The 26,239-nt window shown below is 36.4% G+C and overlaps 2 protein-coding genes across 3 annotated transcripts in view; one reads left to right on the top strand and one right to left on the bottom strand.

Moving 5' to 3' along the window:
- LOC142985143 (uncharacterized) overlaps positions 1–24,791 on the bottom strand; it is a 27,395-nt gene extending 2,604 nt beyond the window's left edge. The window contains exons 1-3 of one of the 2 annotated variants that reach the window (XR_012960185.1): positions 24,711–24,791; positions 23,829–24,004; positions 478–576 (exon numbers count right to left, since the gene is read on the bottom strand). Coding sequence is in view for 1 of the 2 variants with exons in the window: in XM_076133140.1 (XP_075989255.1) it covers positions 478–576; positions 8,590–8,707 (217 nt within the window). In the remaining variant the exon portion in view is untranslated. Of the gene's footprint in view, positions 1–477; positions 577–8,589; positions 8,807–23,828; positions 24,005–24,710 lie in introns of those variants that run through there. The other variant, XM_076133140.1, reaches the window with a different exon arrangement.
- Positions 13,794–26,239, top strand: LOC142985139 (ATP synthase subunit beta, mitochondrial-like). The gene is made up of 15 exons (XM_076133136.1): positions 13,794–13,943; positions 14,559–14,793; positions 15,584–15,728; positions 16,536–16,692; positions 17,557–17,634; positions 18,578–18,760; positions 19,377–19,514; positions 21,791–21,888; positions 22,157–22,255; positions 22,740–22,898; positions 23,433–23,555; positions 23,851–24,063; positions 25,242–25,361; positions 25,909–25,980; positions 26,107–26,239. Exons 1-15 carry the CDS (start codon positions 13,883–13,885, stop codon positions 26,209–26,211), a joined length of 1,986 nt encoding a protein of 661 aa, XP_075989251.1. The 5' UTR covers positions 13,794–13,882; the 3' UTR covers positions 26,212–26,239.

The following is a 26,239-nucleotide window of genomic DNA, read 5'->3' as shown; positions in this document are numbered from 1 at the left end:
ATTGTTTTCTATGTTAGATTAAATGATAAACATAATTAATTTATATTGTAATAGCTGACCCGCAACTTCGCTTGCGTCACATAAGAGAGAATGGGTATTGGGTCATAATTTCCTCCGTTTTTTTTTAACTTCTCCGCTCCTGATGGCCGTAGCGTGATGTTATATAGCCTATAGCCTTCCTCGATAAATGGGCTATCTAACACTGAAATATTTTTTAAATCGAACCAGTAGTTCCTGAGATTAGTGCGTTCAAACAAACCAACAAACAAACTCTTCAGCTTTATAATATTAGTATAGATTTATATTGTATGAAAGTAAGTGATTTGAATAAATGATTAAATGAAAATGAATGCATATTAGGCACGTTACCAAGCGAATCGGTCGAATTGAGAACTTCCACCTTTTTTGAGAGTCGGTTAAGAAACTTATTCATCTTACAATATTAGTTATTGACACAACAGATTATAAATTCCTTACGATTGGTGTTCCTCGGTGGTATGTGGTGACAATATGGCGGGAGACAGTGAGGCTGCGGCGGCAACGCGGCCAGCAGTGGACCGACCACGTTGTGGACATCTGTAACAAAAGAGAATTACAATTAAATCTAGGTGAAATGTAAGTTAAGCCGCAGATTTCAAAACATGATATATTTTTTTAAATTAAATGTAAATTCATAAGATTTTGTCAAACTGAAGAATACTCTGACACAAGTAACTGAAACAATGAAGAACTGTCGTATTTCTAAACACTACTTGCTAATTGAAAGTTCGAACAACAGACTTATGAATTTTTCAATAGTATTTAGGAATAGGCAACAACACTGCCAAGCTTTAACAAATTCCATTCTGTAGTTTTTATTTGAAAGTCTAAGAAATATGCATTGTATAAATACATTGAATAATTGTTAATATTATGTTTTTTGTTAATTATTCATAGTTTAGTTTAGTATAATATTTTCTTAATGTTAAAAGTACATACTTAAGTATGTAAAAAGTTTTACAAAATAAATAAACTATAATATACATACTACTTAGGTACATCCTCGCTCAATTTTTGCATTTTTACAAATCGGTCTAAGAGACCATCATCATCAATAAGCGATGTGACAATCATATTATATTTTACTAGCATTTCGCCCGCAGCTATGCACGCGTGGAATTTCACCCACTTCGGGGTAGAATTTCCAAAAATCCTCTCTTAGTGCTTTTCTACACTTCATAAGGAATCTTCACAGCAAATGTCAAGATTCTACGATCAGTAGTTTCGGCTGTACGCTAAATTGATTATCTCACATACATAGAGAAAAAAGTACCTACCTAAAAATCTCTGAAAGCACAAATCAAATATTTATTCAACGCCGCGTCATAATGTCCAGTCACCTGTGATCGTGTACTCGCACATAATGGCGGACACGTGGGTTATCACATCAACCCCTGTCTATAATTAATTATTAACCCTCACTTGATCGACGACACGTGTGCTTAAACGGTGCACGGTTAATGTGTGTTTGGCGTTACTTTTTGTTTAATAAGAGACGATATTTTGTACCAAATAGTATTAGGTCGGGGAAAAAGTCTTTTCGCATTATAGTATGTATGAACTTGTAATAAAATCTCTTTGAGTATACGGTTTGTTAGGTTCAATTCAGTGAGAGCTCGTGAGGTACCCAAACATCGAGCTTTTTTGTGTAGAGAAAAGATTTTATTACAAGTTCATACATACTTTAATGCGAAAAGACTTTTTTCCCCAACCTAATATTATATTTTCAGTTAATTCATAATGATTCTGGCTTGTTATGCTTGCCCATTTAAATAGGCCTCGATTGTCAGCTTGTAAGCAATCTTCTTCTTCTTATCGTATGGTTAGTGGTCAACCTAGTGTCAAAGTTGTTCAAGTCGTCCGAAGGCCTTTGACGTGGCTTAACGACTGTTATCTTAATTGACAACAACCGGGACCGACTTTTTACGTGTATGTATTGGAATGAGGCAAGGAAAGTTTGTAAGGATCGTACCAAGTTCTTTGTTCTTCTTTGGTCTCTGGGTACCCCTATGGGGAAAAGGCCTGATTTGATGTATGTGTGAATGTGCTTTTACCACGGGAAATATCTTGACCCGGACGGAGTCTCAGGCAAAACCTTACTTATAAATAACAATTTAACATACTAACAAACAATCACCCTTCTCAAATATTGTACCGCAGTACCACTCGCAGGGCTGTACAAAACACGCTAATTATTGTCTCATCATTACGCACCTGCGGCGTGCGACTGTACACCTGTGACACCCCTAGCACGGGGGTTAATGATCAACCATCAAGTGTCGGTCATGCTTCCATGATCAGGTCGGATAGTGTGAATTTGATTTTATAAATAAAAAACATTAACCATTTTTGATAAAAAAGGTGTATTGTCTTTTCCCTGGCTTCAAGTATCTTTCTAACTTCCTCTGTCTATCGTATACCTCTTATCTTATTACTAGCTGAACCGGTAAACGTGGTTTTGCTATATAAATTTATAAAAAAATGTTGAGGGTGACCACCTTTACCAATAAAGGGGATAAAAAATTGATACTGGCCGATTCTCAGTCCTACTCAATATGCTCACAAAATTTCATGAGAATGATCAAGCCGTTTCGGAGGAGTACGGTAACGAATTTTGTAACACAAGAATTTTATAAAGTTACTAGCTGACTCGGGCAGCTCCGCTCACGCTTTCTTGTTTTTAATTAATACCGTGCATTTTCAAATTTATTCACCTTTTACACCTTCTCTGGAACAAATAATTCAAGACCAAAATAAACCAAATCGGTCCAGCCCTTCACGAGTTTTAGCGAGATCTTATCTTATCGTATCGTATGGTTAGTGGTCAACCTAGTGTCAAAGTTGTTCAAGCCACCCGAGGTGCCTTTGACGTGGCTTAACGACTGTTATCTTAATTGACAACAACCGGGACCGACTTTTAATCAGAAGCACGGAGTATTCAGTTCAAATATCTGACAAATATTGACCTAACCCATCTTGCTAGATAATTTTATAACATCATATTCACAAGGGTGGCACTTAATTATGAGTTACACCCCACGCTATTAGCCGGGGGTTGTAGGGTGAAAGGTTTATTAGTTCCTGCGGTTTTGTTACATTATATCAATTGGGGTTTATAGCAAATATTTGTGTGATGAGCACGAGTATTTGTTTTGAGTTTGGGAGAAGAAATTCTAACCCCCGGTTTCTGAGGTACATTTAGCGGTAGTTTATCTATTCAATAGCGTTTAAATTCATATATAAAAACGTTATTGAATAGATAAACTACCGCCAAATGTACCTCAGAAACCGGAGGTACCTAAGTGTTATAAAAACTAGCTTCTGCCATGACGTCTGTTTTAAGATTTCTAAGGTTAGAAAGTATTTATATGTTAATCCATGTTATAAGCCATCTTTGTGTGACAAATTTCATCGAAATCCATTCAGTAATTGAATAACTAACGCAAATTGTCGTAATTATAATATTACAAGCTTCTGCCTGCGATTTAAAATAAGTAGGATTTTATATATCCTACTAATATTATAAATGCAAAAGTTTGTGAGTATGTATGGGTGTTTGTTACTCTTTCATGCAAATACTACCGATTTGATTACGATGAAATTTGATATGTAGGTAGCTGCAGACCCAGTATAACACATAGACTACTTTTTATCCCGGAGTTCCCGAGGGATCGGGATTTACACGAGAAAGGTTTCCACACGGACGAAGTCGCGGGCGGCCTCTAGGATTATAAATGCGAAACTTTAACTTGTCACGACTGAGCCTACAGTAAATTTTATATTTATTGCTCTTTCACGAAAAAACGACTGAACGGATTTTGATTAAACTTATCAGTGTACTCATTACCTCATTGGTACTCATGTACCAGAATAACACATGGACTATAGAAATAGTACTTTTTACTTTGGTTTTGTCCGTAACCTTATATTGTACCTATTATAAATAGCGAACAGAAGCTAACACATAATAAATTACAATGCACACTTCAATCAACGCTAAACAAATTACTAAAACTATTTCAAAGCAAAATCAACTTTATTTCTCAACACCTTGAGATTATTTAACCTTAACACATATTATGAAATATGTTCCATCATCAAATAAAAAATTTCAAGGAAAAATGAACTATAATTGTAAATACATAGAGCTTATTATTATTATTATTTATTTATTATTATTAAAACAGTGTTTCTTACATGAAACTTATACTTATGGTCCACAAAACTGTTTGAACAGTTTGTCTGTGGACACGGTCGAGTCTCATTTAATTATAGCAGTACTTAAGATGTACATATATGTATATATTGTATAAGAGCTTTGATTATATTATTTTATCATATCTTGTATTACAATATAAGGTACCTGCGGGTATTAAGGCCTGTCGGGTAATAAGGCCTAAATCACAAAAAACGTACGAAATACAGTAGTTGACGATCAAGATTACTGTCACACAAGCTCAGAGCGTATACAAGTCGCTGCAAAGTGGCGGACGCACTCTAGCACTTCTCCTCCCGCAAATATCGTCGAAATCATTCAGAAGTGCGGTTCAGCAGCACGAATTATAAAAATTGACTCTAGTAAAACGTAAGTTGTTTAGAAAATATCATATTTACAAACCTGTATTGACTGTCCGCTTATTAATTAATGTATGCTTGTCTGTAAATTACCGTTTTAAGAGACTTGTAGTTATAAAAATTATATTATTATTCTTTTCTGTAAATAGGTGGTTGGCGGATATTAAGGCCTATAAAATTTTACAATAGGCCTTATTATACTCCTATTTTTTTAACTGCTATATAAGTAGGAGCGTGTTTTTAAAATGTTTTTTAGTGGTAGTATATACGTAGTTTATATTTTCAATTTATATATTATTGTTTTTAGTGCTTACAGTCACGATGCCTCCCAAACGAGCATTGTGGTCAGAAGGCGATCTGACAAAAATAAATCACAAAAAAAAAATGATCGGTACTGTCATGCTTGCAAATAAGATAGAATGGATGATGCTATGAGGCAATGTTCGCGATGCTCTAAGTGGTACCACGAAGAATGTGTCGGTTTGACAGCAGAATATACTGATGATTTTCAATGTCCTGATGGATGCGAATAAGGACATTTTTTTAATTTATTAAGACTACTATGCTTTCTATTGCCTTATGTTAATGATTATTGATGTCAAGAATACTAATTTACTTAGTTTTAGTTGATTTTTGAATAGTTTATAGTATAGGCCTTTTTACCCTACCCTATTATAATAAGGCCTAAAGACAGCGTTTTTTTAAAAGTGATATAATGTTTTAGTTTTAAGCTTTAGAAGCTATTTTTTGTTTAAACTCGGTAGTAATATAAGTACATGACTGATTATTATAAAAACTGGTTGATTATATTGGATATTCTTCATTTTATTACAAATCTCCCTTAGCTAGGCCTTAATACCCGCGGGTACCTTATGTTCCATCATCAGCTTAACGTTTGCAAGGTAAAATGAACTATAATTACTATAGTGTTAGAGTGTATTTTCGTTAGTTAATTAGTTATGGGAGTGACCAGGTGTTTGGTCGTAAGGTTAATTGTCGTCAAAATCAATATTTATACGAAACATTATAGTAATGTTTGAGTAAATATGGTGTTTTAGGGTCAATTTTTATTTAAACAGTAGTAGTATATTATCTATATATTTATACGTGAGGCAAAATTTGGACCCCTTGTTACGAAAGTTACGCGGACGCAGGGATATTAAATTTGGCACATTTACAGTTTATGTGTAGGAGGAGTGGAGAACGTTAATACTTATAAAATGCATTTAATCTATACTAATATTATAAAGCTGAAGAGTTTGTTTGTTTGTTTGAACGCGCTATTCTCAGGAACTACTAGACCGATTTGAAAAATTATTTCAGTGATAGATAGCCCATTTATCGAGGAAGGCTATAGGCTATATAACATCACGCTACGGTCATTAGGAGCGGAGTAGCAACGAAAAATGTTACAAAAACGGGGAAAATTTTTGACCCATTCTTTTAGGTGACGCAAGCGAAGTTGCGCGGGTCAGCAAGTAATACTTATAAAATGCATTTAATCTATACTAATATTATAAAGCTGAAGAGTTTGTTTGTTTGTTTGAACGCGCTATTCTCAGGAACTACTGGACCGATTTGAAAAATTATTTCAGTGATAGATAGTCTATTTATCGAAGAAGGCTATAGGCTATATATCATCACGTTACGACCAATAGGAGCAGAGTAGCAGTAAAAAATGTTTCGGAAACGGGGAAAATTTTGACCCATTCTCTCTTATGTGATGCAAACGAAGTTGCGCGGGTCAGCTAGTAATACTTATAAAATACATTAAATCAATAAATAAAACATTACACACACTACCATGCATTCGACATTTGTCTATATACATAATGCACCGACGTAGACATAGAGTAGTACCTACTTACTGAATGTCATACATTTTTATATTAGTTAAGTTACTTATTATAATTTAAATCTATACTATATTATAAAGCTGAAGAGTTTGTTTGTTTGTTTGTTTGAACACGCTAATCTCAGGAACTAAGTACTAGTCCGATTTGAAAAATTCTTTCAGTGTTAGATAGGCCAATTATCGAGGAAGGTTTTAGGCTATATAACACCACGCTAGGCATTAGGAGCGAAGTAGCAACGAAAAATGTTACAAAAACGGGGATTTTTTTTTCATTCTTTCTTATGTGACGCAAGCGAAGTTGCGCGGGTCAGCTAGTTTATTATAGTGGAATTTCGACTACTGGGATACCATTATATAGTTTATAATAATATGTATTTTATCTGGTTTAACGTTAGACAGCTATTGAATAAATCAGTGCGAGTTTTTAGGAAAGCTTTTGCCCAGCAATGGGGCAGATCAGCTGAATATGAAAAAAAAATGTGTCTTGGCGCGGTCGGTTGTATTTCGGACTGCAGATCGTGAGGTCTCGGATTCGTTTCCCTGGTGGGTCAAAGTGCTATCTAATTTATATTAGAATACTAACTGACCCGGCGACCGCCTAACAGTTGATTCTTTAATATATTTTTACTATATAATTGTATACTATTCAAAAAAAAATACACATCTATCCGTTGCTCTTTTTCTTCATAAAATAGGGACAAACAAACGAACGTTTTCCATTATAATATTACAACAATAATAACTATTAGTATGTAATATAAAAAGTTTTATAGAAATTGTCGTAGCTTCGTAGTAAGTGTTGTAGCAGATTTCGTAGCTCGCGTAGCACATCTACGGGTGCTACGTGACAAGCTACGATATTGTTTGAGCTCGCACTTTTTGCTGTCGGCGCGGCGTCGCATCTTGAATTGTATATAATGTACTAGCTGACCCGCGCAACTTCGCTTGCGTCACATAAGAAAAAATTTCCCCGTTTTTGTAACATTTTTCGTTGCTACTCTGCTCTTGATGGCCGTAGCGTGAAGTTATATAGCCTAAAGCCTTCCTCGATAAATGGGCTATCTAACACTGAAAGAATTTCCGCGGCCGGCCCGTACCGTGCCGCAATACTAATATCGTGATATCTCCTAAACTATATGTCTAAATAACACACTGTAAACTGCAAAAATAATCTAAATTAAATGCTCGTGATGATGAACTTACTTATTTTGATAAGGATATATGTATTATTGGTTATATCACCAGTTAAACATCACCCAACGAATTAAATGTTTTTTTAATACAGAAAAGTAGTTTTTGTGACTTAAATAAAAAAGCTGGATATATGTCATCGCGGACTTTTTTGTAGAACTAATAAAGACCAATGCTTTGCTATACATTGTTCTTACTTGTATCCAATCTTCAATTAGATTTTTTTTCTGACTTCTTGGACATAAATCGCTATAACTCAGCTAATATAGTTTCAATGTATTTCAATTATATATAAAAACCTGTCGGAGAAAATACTCTTTCTATTAGTGAAAACCGCATCAAAATCCGTTGCGTAGTTTTAAAGTTTTATGCATACGAAGGGACTACAGACAAAATGGGCGACTTTGTTTTATACTATGTAGTGATTAATGTATATTAGCTAGCCTTTCTTCCAAACTATATTGGAGTCGGCTTCCAGTCTCACCGGATGCATTATGTAATAAAATGAAATAATAGGTATGTCTACTGTTGGTGACCCATTAATAAATAGCGTCAACATTTTGTGACTTCACGTCTACACGACTGAACGATTTTAATACGAATATCTCCTAAAGAGCTGAAATAGGGGATGAAATATTACAGCATAAATTCTCGACTCTCGACTCGTTATAACTTAAAGGTGACTGAGTGACATAGTGATCTATCAACGCGCAGCACAAACCACTGGACGGATCGAGCTGCAATTTGGCATGCAGGTACATGTTATGACGTAGGCATCCGCTAAGAAAGGATTTTGATCAATTGTACCCCCAAAGGGATAAAATAGGAGATGAAAGTTTGTATAAAAGTTCTGTTCTAAGTCACAAACCACGAACGAAGTTGCGGGCGGCCACTAATATACATTTAAAACAAGATAAATATATACTCACCAGGGGGTACTAAGAAATGGTTGTAACTCCTCAGCAGTCTTAGAGCTGCTAATGCCCCACTGTGTTGAGCTGAACACGCCACAGACTCTAACTCGTAAAGCGGTACCGACGGCTCCATATCACTTGACACTTTTAACTAGTAATTTTTATTCATCTCTATATAATTCTTCTGTAAGTGTGTATGTCACTGATCTTCTCTTAAACGACTGGACCAATTTTGATGAAATGTTTTGTGTGTGTTCACGGGGATCTGAGTATGGTTTAGATTATTAAAAAAAGTTTAATATTTTCAAATTAAAGACGTGTAGACAGGACAACGTCTGTCGGGTCCGCTAGTTTTTCTATAAAAATAGTCCTAAGGCCGACGCGGCGACACACACTAGACTTAAAACAATTAAAAACTTAGTAGAGAGTCTTGTATGCAAGGTTCGTGGAGGTATACAACATTCAGAATTTATAACATCAGTGACTCGGCTTATACAGCTGTATAGAAAACTTTAGTTACTATCAAAATTACCAAAATAAATTGAGATTAAGTAAGGTAAGATTAAGAAGAAAATTGTAAGAAGGTTTTAAAAGATTCTAACCTGCACTTGGCCAACGTCCTTTCTAAGTGGTTGATAGTTTAAAACCTTAGTAATTTGTGTTACTTCAAACTTAGATGTGCCAACGGTAAAGGAAAACATCGTGAAACCTTGCATGTCAGAGAGTTATTTAACACATTTCTTCAAGGAGTACAGTTTGTCTACGTATTGTATTGTTGTATCCTTGTTGCTATTCTGTGTGGTGGACTCAAGAACCTCCTCTTATTTTGGGAAAAGATCTTTGTCCAACTGTAAGCAGGTCAGAAAAAAATTGGTTCAATTCCATTTCTTCTGTTCAGGACTGGGTTAAGTTTTATAATGCAAAATCCCGAAAGCAACGTGGACCTAATATTATTTTTGGACACAGAATCTTTTAAGTTTTAAGGTTCAAATTAATAATTACATCAAGTCTAGGACAACTTCGAAATCTATGGCAGGATTAAACATATAGGGCTGAAATATATTTAGATACGCGGCCGACGGCGCGCCAAACTGCGGCGGTACCAATAAAATATTTATTTTGTTTTATTTGTAAGTATATAAAAGTACTTATGTGTTATCGGTTATCTGATAACAGTACAAGCTCTGCTTATTTTGTAATCAGATGACCGTGTGTGAGATTTACAAATGTTTTATTTTTTGATCTCATAAATTCCTCTCTTGATTTCAGATCAGGTAACGGCCATTTTTTCCATTAATAAAAACATTATTGAAATGATATTTCCTAATTTCGAAATAAATAATTTAGAAACCAGAAAAAGCTTAGGTTTCATATTTAAAGAAAATTGCCAAACTAAAAAAAAGACTTTTCGTTGAACATCTCTGAGCCTTGATAATTTAATAGTGTTCGTCTTGGTTTACGCAATTAGTAGTAGGTATATAGTTTAAATTAATTAGTTTGTATTCGGTTTTAGCGTTATTATGAGTTCAAATTTATACTATAAAAGTGTTTATGCAAAAATCTCAGAAATACAATTTATTTAAAGAATAAAAAAATATCGCATTTCTTTTTGTTTTCAACTTTTGATCTTATTTAATGTCTGAAAACTTCGCATAGAATCCTAAAATTTTAACCCGATAAATAACTCTTAATTCTTTAATCAGTAATTATTAAATAAAAAAAAAAGTAAATATTTTTTTTATAACCACACCATTTACCAAAGTCCACAAATAAAAAAGTCCACACCACTATTCCTAATTCAAACAATCGCGCCGACTAACTAAACATTACCACAGAGAACGCAATGTCATTACGTAATTTTCCCGCGTCTCCCATTGGTCGTTGTACTAATTATCACGTCATTTGCTCACACCTCATTGGCCGGTTGTGTAATTAGCGGGTGATTTGACGGCCTGTGATTGGTGGAGCCCCGCCTGTATTTTCCCGCCGTAACGTGGCCTTAGCTTATGACACGCTGTGTAACTGTGTGTGTTGAATTCTTTATGAAGTGCCATTAACTTTTCAGGTGATTTCGTTGGGCTCTTTTTGATGTCGACTTCAGAATTTTTTAAACATATTAAAAAAAAAGGTTTTTTTGTCTTTCACGACAACAACGTTTTGAATTCTTAGGAATACCCACATAATAATATGCAATGCTCTAATTTAAAGTAATTTAAACCGATATGGGCCCACTGAAAAGGTCGGGCTTCTTATCGTATAGTTGGTGGTCAACCTAGTGTCAAAGTTGTTCAAACTCAGAGTTGCTCAAAGGTCTTTGACATGACTTAAAAACTTTAATGACACAACCGGGAACGACTTTTTACGTCCCTTCCGAGACAAGGATCGGCTTGATGACCACTAAGCGGTTACCCATCAATGTAATAACCGCTTACTTATCCCACGCATCCTTTACCGACTGGACAGCGCAGCTGACTATAGGCGTTTACTGGTCTCTTCGTACTTCTATGGAAAAAGGCGTGATTATATCTATGTACTTATGTAAAACTAAAAAATATTGTTTAATGAAGTCGACTATATAAAGAATCTAATGGCGGCAATATGGCGTCTTGGCGTTATAATTGTCGCTTACGGTACAACGCCGTACGCGTTATGACCGAGGAATAACTACCAACACCGAAATATGAAGAGAGGCTTGATACTAGATTTATTTTAATGTAGTATTTTCATTTGGTAATTCCATAGAAAAATGACCCCATAGTGATATTTGAACTAATCTTGCCTCGCTTCGGAAGGCACGTTAAAAGTCGGTCTCGGTTGTTGTCAATTAAGATAACAGTCGCTAAGTCGCGTCAAAGGCATTGAATAACTTTGTCACTAGGTGGACCACTAACCATACGATATTTATCTTCTTAAACATAAAAAAGTCGTTTTAATAACACTATTTATAACTGAAGAACGGCTTAACCGATTTGACTGAAAATAGGTGGAGAGTTGGCATGGAAAATTGGTGGAAGAACAGAACACAGAAACTACAACACCAAGTAGTCATGATCCGTTATACATCATATCAACCTAGCTTTTCTTCCAACTATGTTGAAGTCGGCTTCCAGTCTCACCGGATGCAGCTGAATACCAGTGTTTTATATGGAGCGACTGTCTATCTGACCTCCACAACCCAGTTACCTGGGTTATACCACGATACCCTTCTGTAAGACTGAATGTCAGACTTTCGACCAATGACTTATTGTTTTACCACTAAGTAGTCATGTTCTCCTGGTAAATGAGGATCCATTTTCTGACAGGGACGGCTTAACCGGTTTGGTTTAAAATTAATAAAGATTTAGTGCATATGTAAATATGTGAATGGTTCTCTATACGTTTAGTTGAAAACTTCTATATTATGGAAAAATATGTGATTTTATGAACAAAATAAATCTACGCTACAATGTTAGTTGTACGAATGGTACGTGACCCGTGTCTGCTGACAGCGCGTTTATGTAAAGGGGTGAAGGGTTAATTGTGCCCCCAGGTGATGGTTCTCACGACACTCATTATTTACGATGTAGCATCACTACTTATAATACAGCGGGTCGACGAGGTTTTTATAGATTACTAGAGGCCGCCCGTGACTTTGTCCGCATGGAAACCCTTCCCGTGTAAATCCCGATCCCTCGGGAACTCCGAGACATACTCACAAACTTTCGCATTTATAATAATAGTAGGATAAGCTCTTGCCAAAGAGCAATGATAGCCGAGAGGTTTAAATTGTCATTAGAAATCTTTAAATTATCAGTGGTTCTCTAAAATATCAACCATGTTATATATAGGTACCTACATATAAACCTTCCTCTTGAATCACTCTATCAATTAAAAAAACTGCAACAAAATGCGTTACGTAGTTTTAAAGATATAAGCATACATACAGACATAGCGACAGACGTGGGAAGCGACTTTGCTTTATACTGACACTGTGTAGTAAAGTGAAAATAAAATAATCAAAATGATTTAATAAATATTAATAATATAATCATTTTATATCTAACGATGAAGGAAATCATCAAAAGGGAACTAATTACTATAGAGTTCTAATGTGAGAAAGTATGATGTTAGTCCGAAAGTAACGTAAATATTTGTTAGTTAAATTAATAAAATCAAGCCTTTTCCCACGGGACACTGACTGTCAATTGATAACAATATTCAATTGCTGTATTGTTTTTTTTATCACCTTACACTAACAGTATCTGCTACACATGTAATGTAAGTAGGTACATTAGAATTACATTATAATTTTTATTGTTTCTAACATACGGCCATCTGTTTGATTACAAACTAAGCACAGCTTGTTCTGTGCAGCTGATAATACATACTTATAAACGATTTGTGGGTTAAACAGATGGGTGACCGCATAATGGTATTTGAACTGGGTCTCCGTGCTTCGGAGGGCACGTAAAAAGTCGGTCTCGGTTGTTTTGTACTACGATAACAGTCGTTAAGCCACGTCAAAGGCCTGCGAGTTTGAACAACTTTGACACTAGGTTGACCACTAACCATACGATAAAGAAAGAAGACAAGTAAATACGTACATATTTAATTGTAAATATAAATAAACTACGTTGTAGTGTTCTAACTAACACAGTCGTGTTATACCACCTTCGTTTCAAGAGTTATTAGGTGGTTATTTGATGTAGAACCTTCGACGAACAGGGAAAACTGAGGAGACTTCATTTACATAATAATAATTTTTAAACAGAATACTAATATTTATACATGAGGGCAGTTTGTGAGGAGGATTGATATGCACCTATAATATAGATAGTGGATATATTATACATAATTATCAAGTTCTTCCGTGTTTCGGAAGGCATGTAAAATTGTAGGGTCCGGCTGTCAATTAGAAGATCTTTGACAGTCGTTAACAGTAGTCAGAAGCTTGAAAGTCTGACAACCAGTCTTACTTAGTATCGTGTTATAACCCAGGTAACTGTGTTGTGGAGGTCAGATAGACAGTCGCTCTATTTAAAATACTGGTATTCAGTTGCATCCGGTGAGACTGGAAGCCGACTCCAACATAGTTGGAAGAAAGGCTAGACTGATATATTTTGTATTAATACTATTTTGATAAATAAAATTGTTAATAATTCTATCCGAAAAAGCGAAATAAGAAAAAATAAATTTCAAATAATTTGACGTTTTCTTTCCAAAGTTCATTGACTTGCGTTTTAGTTTTAAAAGTAAAATGACACTGATGTTTTTTTGAAAAATCAAAAAATAAAATTATTAATATAAAAGTTAATATTGTCTGTTTAAAATGAGTTATATGAGGAAGATATTCTCTTTGCCCGTTGAAATAAGTCGGGGACATAATGCATGTGAGTTTTTGAAATCGTTTTATTTGAAACTAACTAATATCCGCTACTTGGATTGCGTGAAAAGATTGACACAGGATACTTTTTACACCGGAAAATCCAATATTTCTTGATCTTATTCTTACCTATAGCATTGCCATTTAACTATGTTATAAAGGACTCATAGTTCTGATTGCCTTACGAATCTGAAATCTGAACGAATCTAAATGCCTTACGGGCAATTCTAAAAATAGCCCGTAAGGCATTTCAATCACATCTTTCATTGCAATATGGTCTTCCTCTTCTAAAAGGTTTCATGTTACTATATTTTTATATTTTTGACCATTTCAAAGGCTTTAGCACTGGACAAATACTTTCTTAGACAAATTAGCTAAGTTAACAATAAGTAAGTAAGAAGTGTTCAATGTTTCTTGCCGTTTCTTCTCACGAGCAACCTTTCCCGAAACGGACAAAAAATACGATATATTGACTATTTCAAATACTTTGTAAGTAGTTTACTAAATAAAGGTTATTTTGAATTTGAATTCAATACTGTCAAAATTACATATGATAAGTTGCCTGACCATTTGGTATATAGAAATAGAAAATTAATCCAAGTCTTAAACAATTTTTGCGTAGATGCTTCTCAAACCAGATCGGTAGCGACTCTGCCGATCAGAGACTGCGTAGTACCAGCCCTGGACAAACACACGAGCGCGGACCAGGCGCCTGACGCAGCCATGATGAAGGAACCGCTAGACCTGAGGAGGTCGTTCAAGCCGAAGCCAGGCAAGCGGCTTAAAGCCTCACAAATGAACTATGCGCAGGCGTATCTTAAACCAGTGAGAGGACGCAGGGAACCTGTTAAAATTGGGTAATTTTCACCTCTTGAATTTTGCTTCAAGTTAGTATATAGTCTTTAAGTAATAACTCTTCTTCTTAAAAATGACAATTCCCGCACTAAGAATAGCTCCTGTGTCGCGGGGACTTTTACAAACATACAAACAACGGATACAAAGTACAACCAGACCCGAAACAATTATTTGAGGATCGTACAAATAATTGTGCCGTGTGTGAATCGAGCCCACGACCTCCCGACGTAATGGTTGCGGCGTGGTCACCTAAATCACTGCGCCACGGAGGCAGTCATAACTAAATTTAATACATAATTTAATAATACTGTGATTTGTTTGCCATCTACACGCTAAGAAGAAGAAGAATAATTATATAATCTGGATTATTCGTTACACTATTGGAGCGTTCTTAGGTACCAAGATGTGGGCTAATAAACCTGATTATTTCGGTCCACAGTGAATCTGCAAGTGTCTAACTACAATTCTGAACTGGTAGTTGACTGTTAACGAAAAATTATTAAACTTTTACTCGTAAAAGGTTCATCTAAAATCTGTCTGTAATTTATTTACCCTAAATTACGTTGAAATTGTAATAATTGCAGACTGATACATTTTATTAGGCACTCATTTGATATCAACGAAAATACAAAACTGTGTCGTCACTACACCGTATGTCTATACTAAAATGTGTTTTTGACATTTCATAAAGAGTATGTAGGTGATTTGGCTGGTAGTGTACTACCCAAAACAGTACAGTACTACATTATATTAGTACAATACTACTACTACTAGTAATTTATTTATTTGCAGGACTACAATCACGCCGATATCTCGTCCGCTGTCCAGCGAGGCGGACATACTGGACTGGCGCGGCCGAGCCGCGAGGGCCGGCCGTGAGGGGCTGCCCATGTACTCCCCCGCAGCCTGCAGCTTCTTGAAGATTGACTCGCATAAGGTAACTACCAGCCGTTCATCTTTACTTAAGTCATTTTGATTGCTTCTGTTTTTTAATTACGTTTTTTTCGTAACTGTCTAATCCCCGGTTTCTGAGTACATTTAACTGTAGTTTATCTATTCAATTGCGTTTTTTTTGTATGAGTTTTGACACTATTGAATAAATAAACTACCGCTTAATGTACCTCAGAAACCGGGGGTTTGTTATTCTTTGTTTTTTTGGTGATTGTCTAAGTGGTGCGGTCGGTAGCGTGTGCGACTGTCGTGCAGAGGTCTTGGTCTGAATCCCGGGACAGACCAAAAACGTACTAATGAGATTTTCTGTGAAGAAATTTTTAGAGAATTGCCCAAAGTTCAGAATTTGAGCTTTGAAAACATAAGTGCCTCAGAGAGTAAGTAACGCCGTCGGTCATGCGCCTGACCTTTCGTTTTATCGGATATACGTCCCACCGAACTATGAGAATGCAGAAATAGAGAGTGTATATGGTACACACTCGATACTAAAAACAGGCTTTTGTACAGTTAAATGGTTCCAATGAGAACAGCCGTACATGAATATCTACTAGAAAGACTTTATAATAACGTTCAAGAAAGTCTTCGTATCTCTATCAAATATTCTAAATTGTATCCAGCTGTCGTGAGGCATGGCTAAAAAACTAAAAGCTCTGCAGCTGTGGTTAAGAAGTTATTGAAGGCTGCAGTGATTCGGGTAGCCCGGGATCACAAGCCCGAATGTCTCTTCTATAAATCAGACAGATCCATAGAGACATCTTCAACAAAATAATTAAACACAATTTCTTTTCTCCAGTTCCACACATCAGCGCTTTACCTGGCGAAGAAGGAAGAGGCCAAAAAGGACACGAAGGCGACCACGAGCGCCGAGCGTCGCTCCCCCCCCGCCGGCAAGGGCTCCTCCGAGCCCCCCAAGGCGGCCGGCGCCGGCGCCAAAGGCAAGATCATCGCTGGTCAGTCTCTGTCTTTTTGAACGTTTGTGTTACGGCAATAATATAATCATTTTTTCAGACATTAACGTTGTTTTTATTTTGTAAATTGTTTTATTACACTGAGGGGGTAAATATTACTTTTTGTGACAAAAACCTGCGAGGAACGCTTGCAAAGAATAAAAACTAGTGACTTAGGAGACAAATGTAGCCGGAATGAATGCACAAAGCTGTTCACTTTCATCACACGCACGCAACACACTACTCATTAGATGGCATATTTGCATCTGTGAACCTTTAGAAACAATTAGGAATAGCCGGAGTCGAACGCCTTCTAAGGCAAGGACCATACTTTTTGAAGTAAAGACATCATAAATGTTACACACTTCAAAGCTAAATTGCTTACTGAAGCTAAACTGAAACGCAGTATAGTAATGAATTTACAAAGTAAGATAGTTAAGGCTGCAAGAGTCTGTTACGCCGCGAGTTAGGTATTCAACGATAGGTTCTCAACATCTATAGAACACGTATAGGGTCTAAAGGTACCAACGATACGCAAGGCGCTGAGAAAAAGCCAAAAATTAAATACAAGAAACCTAAATACAATAGAATAAAATAGAATAGAACCCGCACTTTTCGGCTACGTCTCCTACTTTGCCCTTAAGTGCCCTGCCTCACTAGGACGCCATGGCGGCGTCGCTGGCTACGTATCCAAGCAGTTAATATTGAAACGTATGTCACCTAACTCACGTGCGACGATGTGGCAACGTAACATTTCAATATTAACCGCTTGGTTACGTAGCCAGCGACGCCGCCATGGCGTCCTAATGAGGTAGGACTCTAAGTAATAGTATTCTTAAGGTTGATTGATCAATGTATGTTGTGTAGTGATCGGCGCCGTGGTGGACGTGCAGTTTGATGAACATCTACCGCCCATTCTGAACGCGCTCGAAGTGCCTGGACGCAGTAAGTATTTTAATCACAATCACTAAGCAAATCTAGGGGAAAGACGTGTTGAAACGCCCCAAAAGCATGGAATTGAAAAAATTGAAATTGAAATTGAAATAAAAGTATTTTTTTACATAATATGTGGTAACAGATAATTTTACTCGCCAAGCTTTCAAGCTTGTTGGCGAGAATACGCTCATAACATATATATATATAACTTAAAATTAATAACTACCTACTTAACAAACATAAGTATCTAAAATGTAATTATTATTATAATACTATACTTATATCTATGACATATTTGAGCACCGCACATATAATGTAACGAGCTGGGTGACTATCAGTCTTATACTTATTTATTTTATGGCACTTTTTTTATGTTTTGAGCTGTGATGAGCCTCACTTATAGTGGGGTCTCCTTCTCCAAGCATTAAAGATCTTAATTTAATTTTTAATTGGTTTTTACTATATTTAGGTTCTACTCTTAACACATCTATTTCATTATATATTTTAGGGACTAGATACTCAGTCAATCTCTCTCCATAGTAATTGCATTGTTATTAACGATTTTAACTCTAACTCTTGCGTAATATTATAATGCAACGGGTCTTAAACGTGATTGAAAATTAAAGGTTAGGATACCTTATTTGTTTACACGTTTCGATCGGATAGCAACTCAAAAATGTGTTAAAAACTTCCCGCACTACGAATTGCTCTTGTGTTGCGGGGACGTTTACAAACAGACACAAAGTACAACCCAGACCCGAAACAATTATTTGTGGATCGCACCATGACCTCCCGACGCAATGGCATCGGCGTGGCGACCTAAACCACTGCGCCATGGAGAACTTCGTTAAAATTATTCAAAACTAAAAGGGATAATAGTCGTCTCCTTTTTTTTAGTTTCAGTCGCATCTTTTTACTAAAAGATTTCCTCAAACTAATCAAATTTTTCCAGCTCCCCGCCTAATCTTGGAGGTAGCTCAGCATCTAGGTGAGAGTGCGTGTCGGACCATCGCCATGGATGGTACCGAGGGTCTGGTGCGAGGGCAGCCCATCATTGACACTGGCGCCCCCATCACGATACCAGTCGGAGAACCCACCCTGGGACGGATTATTAATGTCATTGGAGAACCTATTGGTAACTTATACTGTCCTACTAATAAACGTGTTGTAAGCTGTGATTAGTTATACAGTGTTTAGTCACTTACAATCAATGTTGTAACTGTATATGAGTGAAGACAAAACACTGTATCACTAATCACAGCTTACAACACGTTTATTAGTAAGATAGAGAGAATATAGTATTTTATAATAGGTGGCTAATAGTAGAGCAAAATATTAATTTTGTTACAATGAAAAGGGATTTCGTATAAAGCGATATGGTCGTGTAAACTTACCAGACAATTTTTCGCATCGATAATATAGTATTATGGTAAAGACAAAGAAGGCATTAACTGGTCTATAATGTCATAAAAAAGGTTATATTTTTTTTACCGAAAATACCCTGTTTTTGAAATGTTTTCTTTTTATTATTAGCCCTTTATATGTCCTACTGCTGGGCATAGGCCAATATTGAAATATGTTATTAATAAAATTAATCTCAAAAAATCCCTAGAAAATCCTGTTTCTCAACTAATTTTCATTTCGCTTTGGATATTCGCTATACTATCAATGCTTTATAATCCTATTCCTTGTATACCTCAAGAACGAAATCTATATTATTTCTGCCCTTCAATTCTTCAATTATTCCTCAGACGAGCGTGGCCCAATAACGACTGACGCGTTCTCCCCGATCCACGCAGACGCGCCGCCCTTCGTAGACATGTCGGTGGAACAGGAGATCTTAGCCACTGGGATTAAAGTTGTCGACCTACTTGCCCCTTATGTAAAAGGTAAGAGCTCTGTCCCACTGCTGGGCAAGAGTCCCAGAATAAGAGGGCTTACAGTCCACAAAACTGCCCAAGTGCGGTGACTATCAATAACTGTGTTAAACAACTCTCACCCCCGGTTTCTGAGTACATTTAGCGGTAGTTTATCTATTCAATAGCGTTTTTTTATATGAGTTTAGACGCTATTGAATAGATGAACTACCGCTAAATGTACTCAGAAACCTGGGGTCAGACATGCAAGGTTGTATTACGATGTTTTCCTTCACCGTTGTAACAAGTGATCATTATTTCTAATACACACATCACTTTAAAAACTTATTGGTGTGTTGCCTTAGGTATAAACACTTATATACTACTATGCTATAACTGGTAATATAATAATTTACCTAGCAAGAGTAAGGATTAGCACTATAGATTCCTTTTTGTCAATTTACAGTGCGAAACAACAGTAACTTGCTTTTTTAGTTTCTGACTAAAACTTTAATTATTATACACTCAGCGGCAGAAAAAGTGGCCCAAGCGCTTATCGTGAATTTGTTAACAAATTAAGTAATATATGAAAGATATATTGTTGTAAGTAGTTGCGAAGTGATCTGTTTAGTGTTATGAAGTGTTGAATTTCAGATTAATTTAAGTGACGGATGACTTTTTCTAACAAGGTGTGTTAGAACTGAATTCAGTATTGATTCGAGAGGTCAGTTGAATTCTGTATTTTGAAATATTGCTGCACGGAAACGATTTTCTTTATGATTTTTATTGATTATTGGTCTATTTAGATTTAAGAAAACATTTGAAGATGCCACTTACTGCTGAACAAGTGGCTTAGGTGGTCTTGTTGTCCGATCAGGGCTATTACCATTGAGAGGTGGCTGCATTTTTCAATGTATCGCATACCACTTTAAGGTCTGCGATTAGGAGGTATCGTGAGACTGGTCTCTACACGCGGCGACCAGGAATTGGACGAACACGATGTACATCCGCAAGAGATGACCGATTTGTTAACCTCGAGGTGCTGAGAAACCGCTTTCTGACAGCGTTTGAGATTCACTAGAGGCTTCAAGCGGCACGCGGAGTCATTCTTAGTGAACGGAACATGAGGCGAAGCATAAAAGAACGTAATTTACAGGCAGGAAGATCAACCCGAGTACCAGAACTCGAGAGACACCATCGAGTTGCGCGATTACGATGGGCTCGTAAACATGTGAATTGGCTATCGACCAATGGAGCAAGTTCTTGTTAACCGATGAGTGCTGAGTAGCATTAAGAGCACCAAATGGTCGTGAGAGAGTGTAAAGACGCCATTAAGGACGGTTTTTTTCCCAACACAACACGTCAGACGGTCAGTTACAAAGGTAGGTCTGTTATGGTATGGAGAGGTGTATGTTTGGAGGCACGTACGGAGCTTGTCATCGTAGATCAGCGCCTAACAGCAGCCGGGTATATTAAAGAAATCTTCCAAGACCATGTTGTACCACTTATGGATTTCATTGGTCGGGAGGATTAACTTTAATGCAGTTTAATGCGCGCGCTCATAGCGCCCGCGTTGTAGAATCGCACCTTGCTGATATCGGGTTTCAAAAACTGGCTTAGCCTGCTCGCAGTCCAGACATCAACCCCATAGAACATGTCTGGCACATGCTAAAAAACAGTGTATGTGCACTGCCCAACCCACCAGAATCACTTGGTGAGCGAAGAACCGCTCTAGTCAGAGTGTGGGATAAAGGTCTTCAAGAAGTAATTAAAACATCCTCCAAAGCATGCCAGAATGCATGCAGGTCACCATAAATGCTAGAGGAGTTAACACGCGGTATAAACTAGATTTTTTCTTTGGTGCAGAATTAGTTTTTTGCAAAAACTTTCAATAAGCGATTTCGACAAAAGCTGTATTTTTTAATTTTTCCCATTTTTGATTAAAAATTACGACCATTTAGTGTAAATTGTAGCTAAACTTGTGTATAAACTGTTTAACTAATAGTTATAGCCAAAAAAAAAAACATATATTGATATTCTAAAAAGTTTTATCGTAGTTTTGCTTTGGGCCACTTTTTCTGCCACTGAGTGTATAAGCTAGTACTTGGTACCAGTACCTACCAAGTCACGACAAATGCCCGTTTTCTGAGGTACCTACATTTAGCGGTAGTTTATCTATTCAATAGCGTTTTTTAAGCTTATATAAAAGTCACAGTTTGAATAGATACGCTAAACCTACCTCAGAAACTGGCCATAAAAGGTGTTTTTGACATTTCATAAAGAGTAGCTGATTTGACAATTGTTCGTAGGTGGTAAAATTGGTCTTTTCGGCGGTGCTGGAGTTGGCAAAACTGTGTTAATTATGGAGCTCATTAACAACGTTGCCAAAGCTCATGGCGGTTTCTCAGTAAGTAATAGAATTTAGCTAATGTTTAATTAAAATACACTCTTTATCTACGTTTCTAACCCCCGGTTTCTGTGGTAAATATAACGGTAGTTTATCTATTCAATAGCGTTAAAACTCATATAAAAATAACGCTATTGAATAGATAAATTATACCGCTAAATGAACTCGGAAGCCGGGGGTAAATAATGTTTTTTTTGTAAGCCCATCGTTATATTAATGAGTTGTTACTTTTTGTATTTATTTGCTTTATATTTGTGTAATTATCTAGGTGTTTGCTGGAGTTGGTGAGCGGACGCGTGAAGGCAATGATTTGTACAATGAGATGAAGGTCGGAGGGGTCATCACTGATGATTACAAGACTTCTAAGGTATAACTTATTAATAGTAATAATAAATATTATGTCCTACTAGTAGTTATTTCTTTCGTTTCTTTTTCTTTAAAAGAAGACAACTCCCGCACTAAGAATTGCTCTTATGTCGCGGGGACTTTTACAAACATACAAACGACAGACATAATTACAGCCAGACCCGAAACGATTATTTGTGGATTGCATAAATAATGTACTATGTGAGAATCGAACCCACGTCCAACACCAGTCAAAAGTTTGTAATAAGGATTGTTTAACATACTAGCTGACCCGCGCAACTTTCCCCGTTTTTGTAACAGTTTTTACTGGTACTTTGCTCCTATTGGTCATAGCGTGATGATACATAGCCTTATTCGATAAATTGGCTATCTAATATTGAAATAATTTTTCAAATTGGAACAGTAGTTCCTGAGATTAGCGCGTTCAATCAAACAAATTCTACAATTTTATATTATAGATTCAACTTCTCTTTTTCTCCCGCCAGGTGTCGCTAGTATATGGTCAGATGAACGAGCCGCCCGGCGCGCGCGCTCGCGTGGCGCTCACCGGTCTGACGGTGGCTGAACACTTCAGAGACAAGGAGGGGCAGGACGTGCTGCTGTTTATTGATAACATCTTTAGATTCACTCAAGCTGGTTCTGAGGTTTGTTGTTCAATTTTTTTATTATAATAAAATAATATTTTCATGTTATATAATTGAAATAACAAAGTAAGAAATAAATTTCGGAGTAATTCGTATTAGATCATAATTTTTTTTAACAACATTTTGTTAGACTCCATTCTGTAGTTTGATTTTCAGAAAGAATACCTAAGAAACATCCATTAATTTCGCATTTTTAATATATATTATGTATAGCTGAAGATTTTAGGATTGCCTTTCGAGTAGCAGCATTCAATTTATCAGGCAATTTAAAGCTAATTATAGCCAAACAAAAAATATTTTCAATAAGTGATGCATCTCATGCAGTGATGATCTCCGAATCTTCCCTAGTAACTATTAAAAAAATATCCGTTTGTAAGACAACTATGTACCTAGTCGATTACGTAGTTTAGTGTTTATTAGTGTAGATTTACGAGAGGTGAAGAATAACTCAAAAGAGTGAATCCCAAAAAACTGTAAAAATTCTTAATCTTTCCAATTTTCAAAATAACATTTTTAATGTTTGTTTGTCCCCAGGTATCGGCTCTGTTAGGCCGTATCCCCTCAGCCGTGGGTTACCAGCCGACCCTGGCCACTGACATGGGTACCATGCAGGAAAGAATCACCACAACCAAGACTGGCTCCATCACTAGTGTACAGGTATTTGTTCTGAACCTGGTTGTCAATTTATCTATATAAGTATGTATTTTGAAGTATATAAGTATGTTTATCAGTTATTTGGTAGTTTGGAATCAAATGACCGTGTGTGAATTGACCAACGATAAAATAAAAGTACACAAATACATAAATGTTCTCCTTGGAGTTGCTTAGAAGTACCTAGTTTGCGGTGTCTTTAAAAACATTACTATTGGCGGATTTGGCACAAAATCTTTAAATATTATATTAGCGACAAAATAGTTAATTCGTACTCACTTTCTCAAGCCCTTTCCTTCAGGCAGTATACGTGCCAGCAGACGACTTAACAGACCCAGCCCCGGCCACTACCTTCGCTCACTTGGATGCCACCACGGTGTTGTCCCGGGCCATCGCCGAGCTGGGCGTCTACCCGGCCGTGGACCCGTTGGACTCCACTTCAAGAGTCATGGACCCTAATATCATAGGAGCTGAGCATTATGGCGTGGCTAGAGGAGTGCAAAAGATTTTGCAGGTAAGGAAATGGTTGAAATTAAGATGATTTTTCAAAAGAAATGTGCGCTACGTTGTTTGTTTTTGTCGTTTGGTTAGTGGTCAACTTAGTGTCAAAGTTGTTCAAGTCCGAAGGCTTTTGATTTGGCTTTACGGCTGTTATCTGGACTACTGCACAACTGGCTATGAGCGCCTCAAACGTTACGTTGCTGTGGATGCGTTTTTTTTTTCGTTTATATTCATTGATGCATATAGCTTAGTAATGGTGGTAAGGGCGCGTTCACACTATGTCGTGACGACAGATAATCGTGTAGTTTTAAGTGTGTGTTCACATATAGACCGACAATACTTACTGTCGTCTACGACATTTTTTGCAGTGACGACAGATACTAAACGATAAAAAATTTTGACGACAAACGATAGTTTTAATTAAATATGATTTTTATATTGAAGGATGCGTGCTATGAGTTACGCTTCGAGCCGCCCTCGCACCTTCCCTACTATCGATACATCGCATAGCTTGAGCAACGCATCTTCATATCACATCTTACTTTCTCTTTTACAAACATACAAACAATGAACACAACGTAAAAAAGTCTTGTTAATACTAATTGTGACATTATTATAATTTAACGGGTCTTAAACAAGATTGAAAATAGGTTACGATACCTTATTTGTTTGTCCGATGTTTTGATCGTAGTCCATCGAACGTGGTCACGGGCTGACTGAGTGGCTGCCATGCGTCTTCTTGTGGCGCGAGTCTCTACACCTACCCTCATTTTGTCTTTATTCATTTTATATTGTTTTAACCGTCGGTACTTCGACAAACAACTACCTACTATTTGTGAATCACACAAATATTTCGTTCATATTTTGGAATAAAGTATTTGACTGGGTTAACGAAAAATTATTAAACTTTTACTCGTATAAGGTTCATCTAAAATGTTCATGCTATGTATGTTTTCGTAAATAATGTTGAAATTGTAATTATTACAGACTAAAACATTTTATTAAACACTATCAAAAACCAACAAAAATACGAAACTGACATCACTACACCGTATTTCTATACTAAAATGTGATTTTAACATTTCATAAAGAGTAGCTGATTTGACTAATAGTCAATTACCTACCCTATTTAAAAAGTACCAACTGTAATCTATATTTGATACTTATCTGACACTGTTTTTAATGTTTTAGGACTATAAATCTCTGCAAGATATTATCGCTATCCTAGGCATGGATGAATTGTCTGAAGATGACAAACTGACTGTCGCGCGCGCTCGCAAGATACAGCGGTTCTTATCACAACCTTTTCAGGTATTATATTTTAAAAGAACAGGTTATTTTATTTACACAAGAAAAACAATATTTGGGATGGTTTGCAGGTAGTTATAGGTACAAAGTAATTTATATACACCTATATGCGTGCTATACAAAGATCAGCGCCACATCTAATTAGATAAGACCGAAGTTAATTGTTCAATACATACATAAGGATTTCATGTGTAATTTGAAGGCAAAACTTCTATATTGATCTGTATCATAGATTTCTATAAGGTGCTAACGCCTCCTAGGGCGCGCTGGAGTCTTTAATATGCGGCGGTAGCTAGTTTAAAATCTAATAAAAATTAACGTAAACGTCGTTTAAGTTCTATCGCCACGTAAGTCATTTTTAGCAACTTATCAGGAGAAACATTTTTTTGTTTCGTCTTTCGATCGCCAATGACATCAAAATGTATTGTCAAAACTGTCAAAAAATTACTTACGTGGTGATAGAACTTACGACAATAACTATTATGTAGTTCATAAAATCTTAGGTACCTATGTTTTATACGAGAATTAACAATCATTATGTATTTGTCAGGTGGCTGAGGTGTTCACCGGCCATATTGGCAAACTGGTCAAATTGGAGGAGACTATCAAAGGTTTTAAGCGAGTGAGTATAAAAAAAAAATCTCGCAGTCGCCAAATGGTTTTAACAATATTTCTGTTAGGTATAAATCATTGATGATGTAAGGAGCTGCTACCAACACTACCTGTTGTGAACATGTTTTTGTTTCAGATTCTGGGAGGTGAATTAGATCACATTCCCGAGGCCGCGTTCTACATGGTCGGTACTATAGAAGACGTTGTCGCCAAGTCACAGGAGCTCGCCAAGAATTTGTAGACGCGATTTTGTTTTTTTTTATTTTTTG

Source organism: Anticarsia gemmatalis, chromosome 29, assembly GCF_050436995.1.
Source record: "Anticarsia gemmatalis isolate Benzon Research Colony breed Stoneville strain chromosome 29, ilAntGemm2 primary, whole genome shotgun sequence".
Lineage (NCBI taxonomy): Eukaryota > Metazoa > Arthropoda > Insecta > Lepidoptera > Erebidae > Anticarsia > Anticarsia gemmatalis.
This window is presented reverse-complemented; position numbering and strand designations above follow the sequence as displayed.

Coding starts and splice junctions, on each gene's coding strand:
- LOC142985139 (XM_076133136.1), top strand. CDS start 13,883: ATGAGTTATATGAGGAAGATATTCTCTTTGCCCGTTGAAATAAGTCGG. Junction 25,362..25,908: donor TCTTATCACAACCTTTTCAG/GTATTATATTTT, acceptor TGTATTTGTCAG/GTGGCTGAGGTGTTCACCGG. Junction 25,981..26,106: donor CTATCAAAGGTTTTAAGCGA/GTGAGTATAAAA, acceptor TTTTTGTTTCAG/ATTCTGGGAGGTGAATTAGA.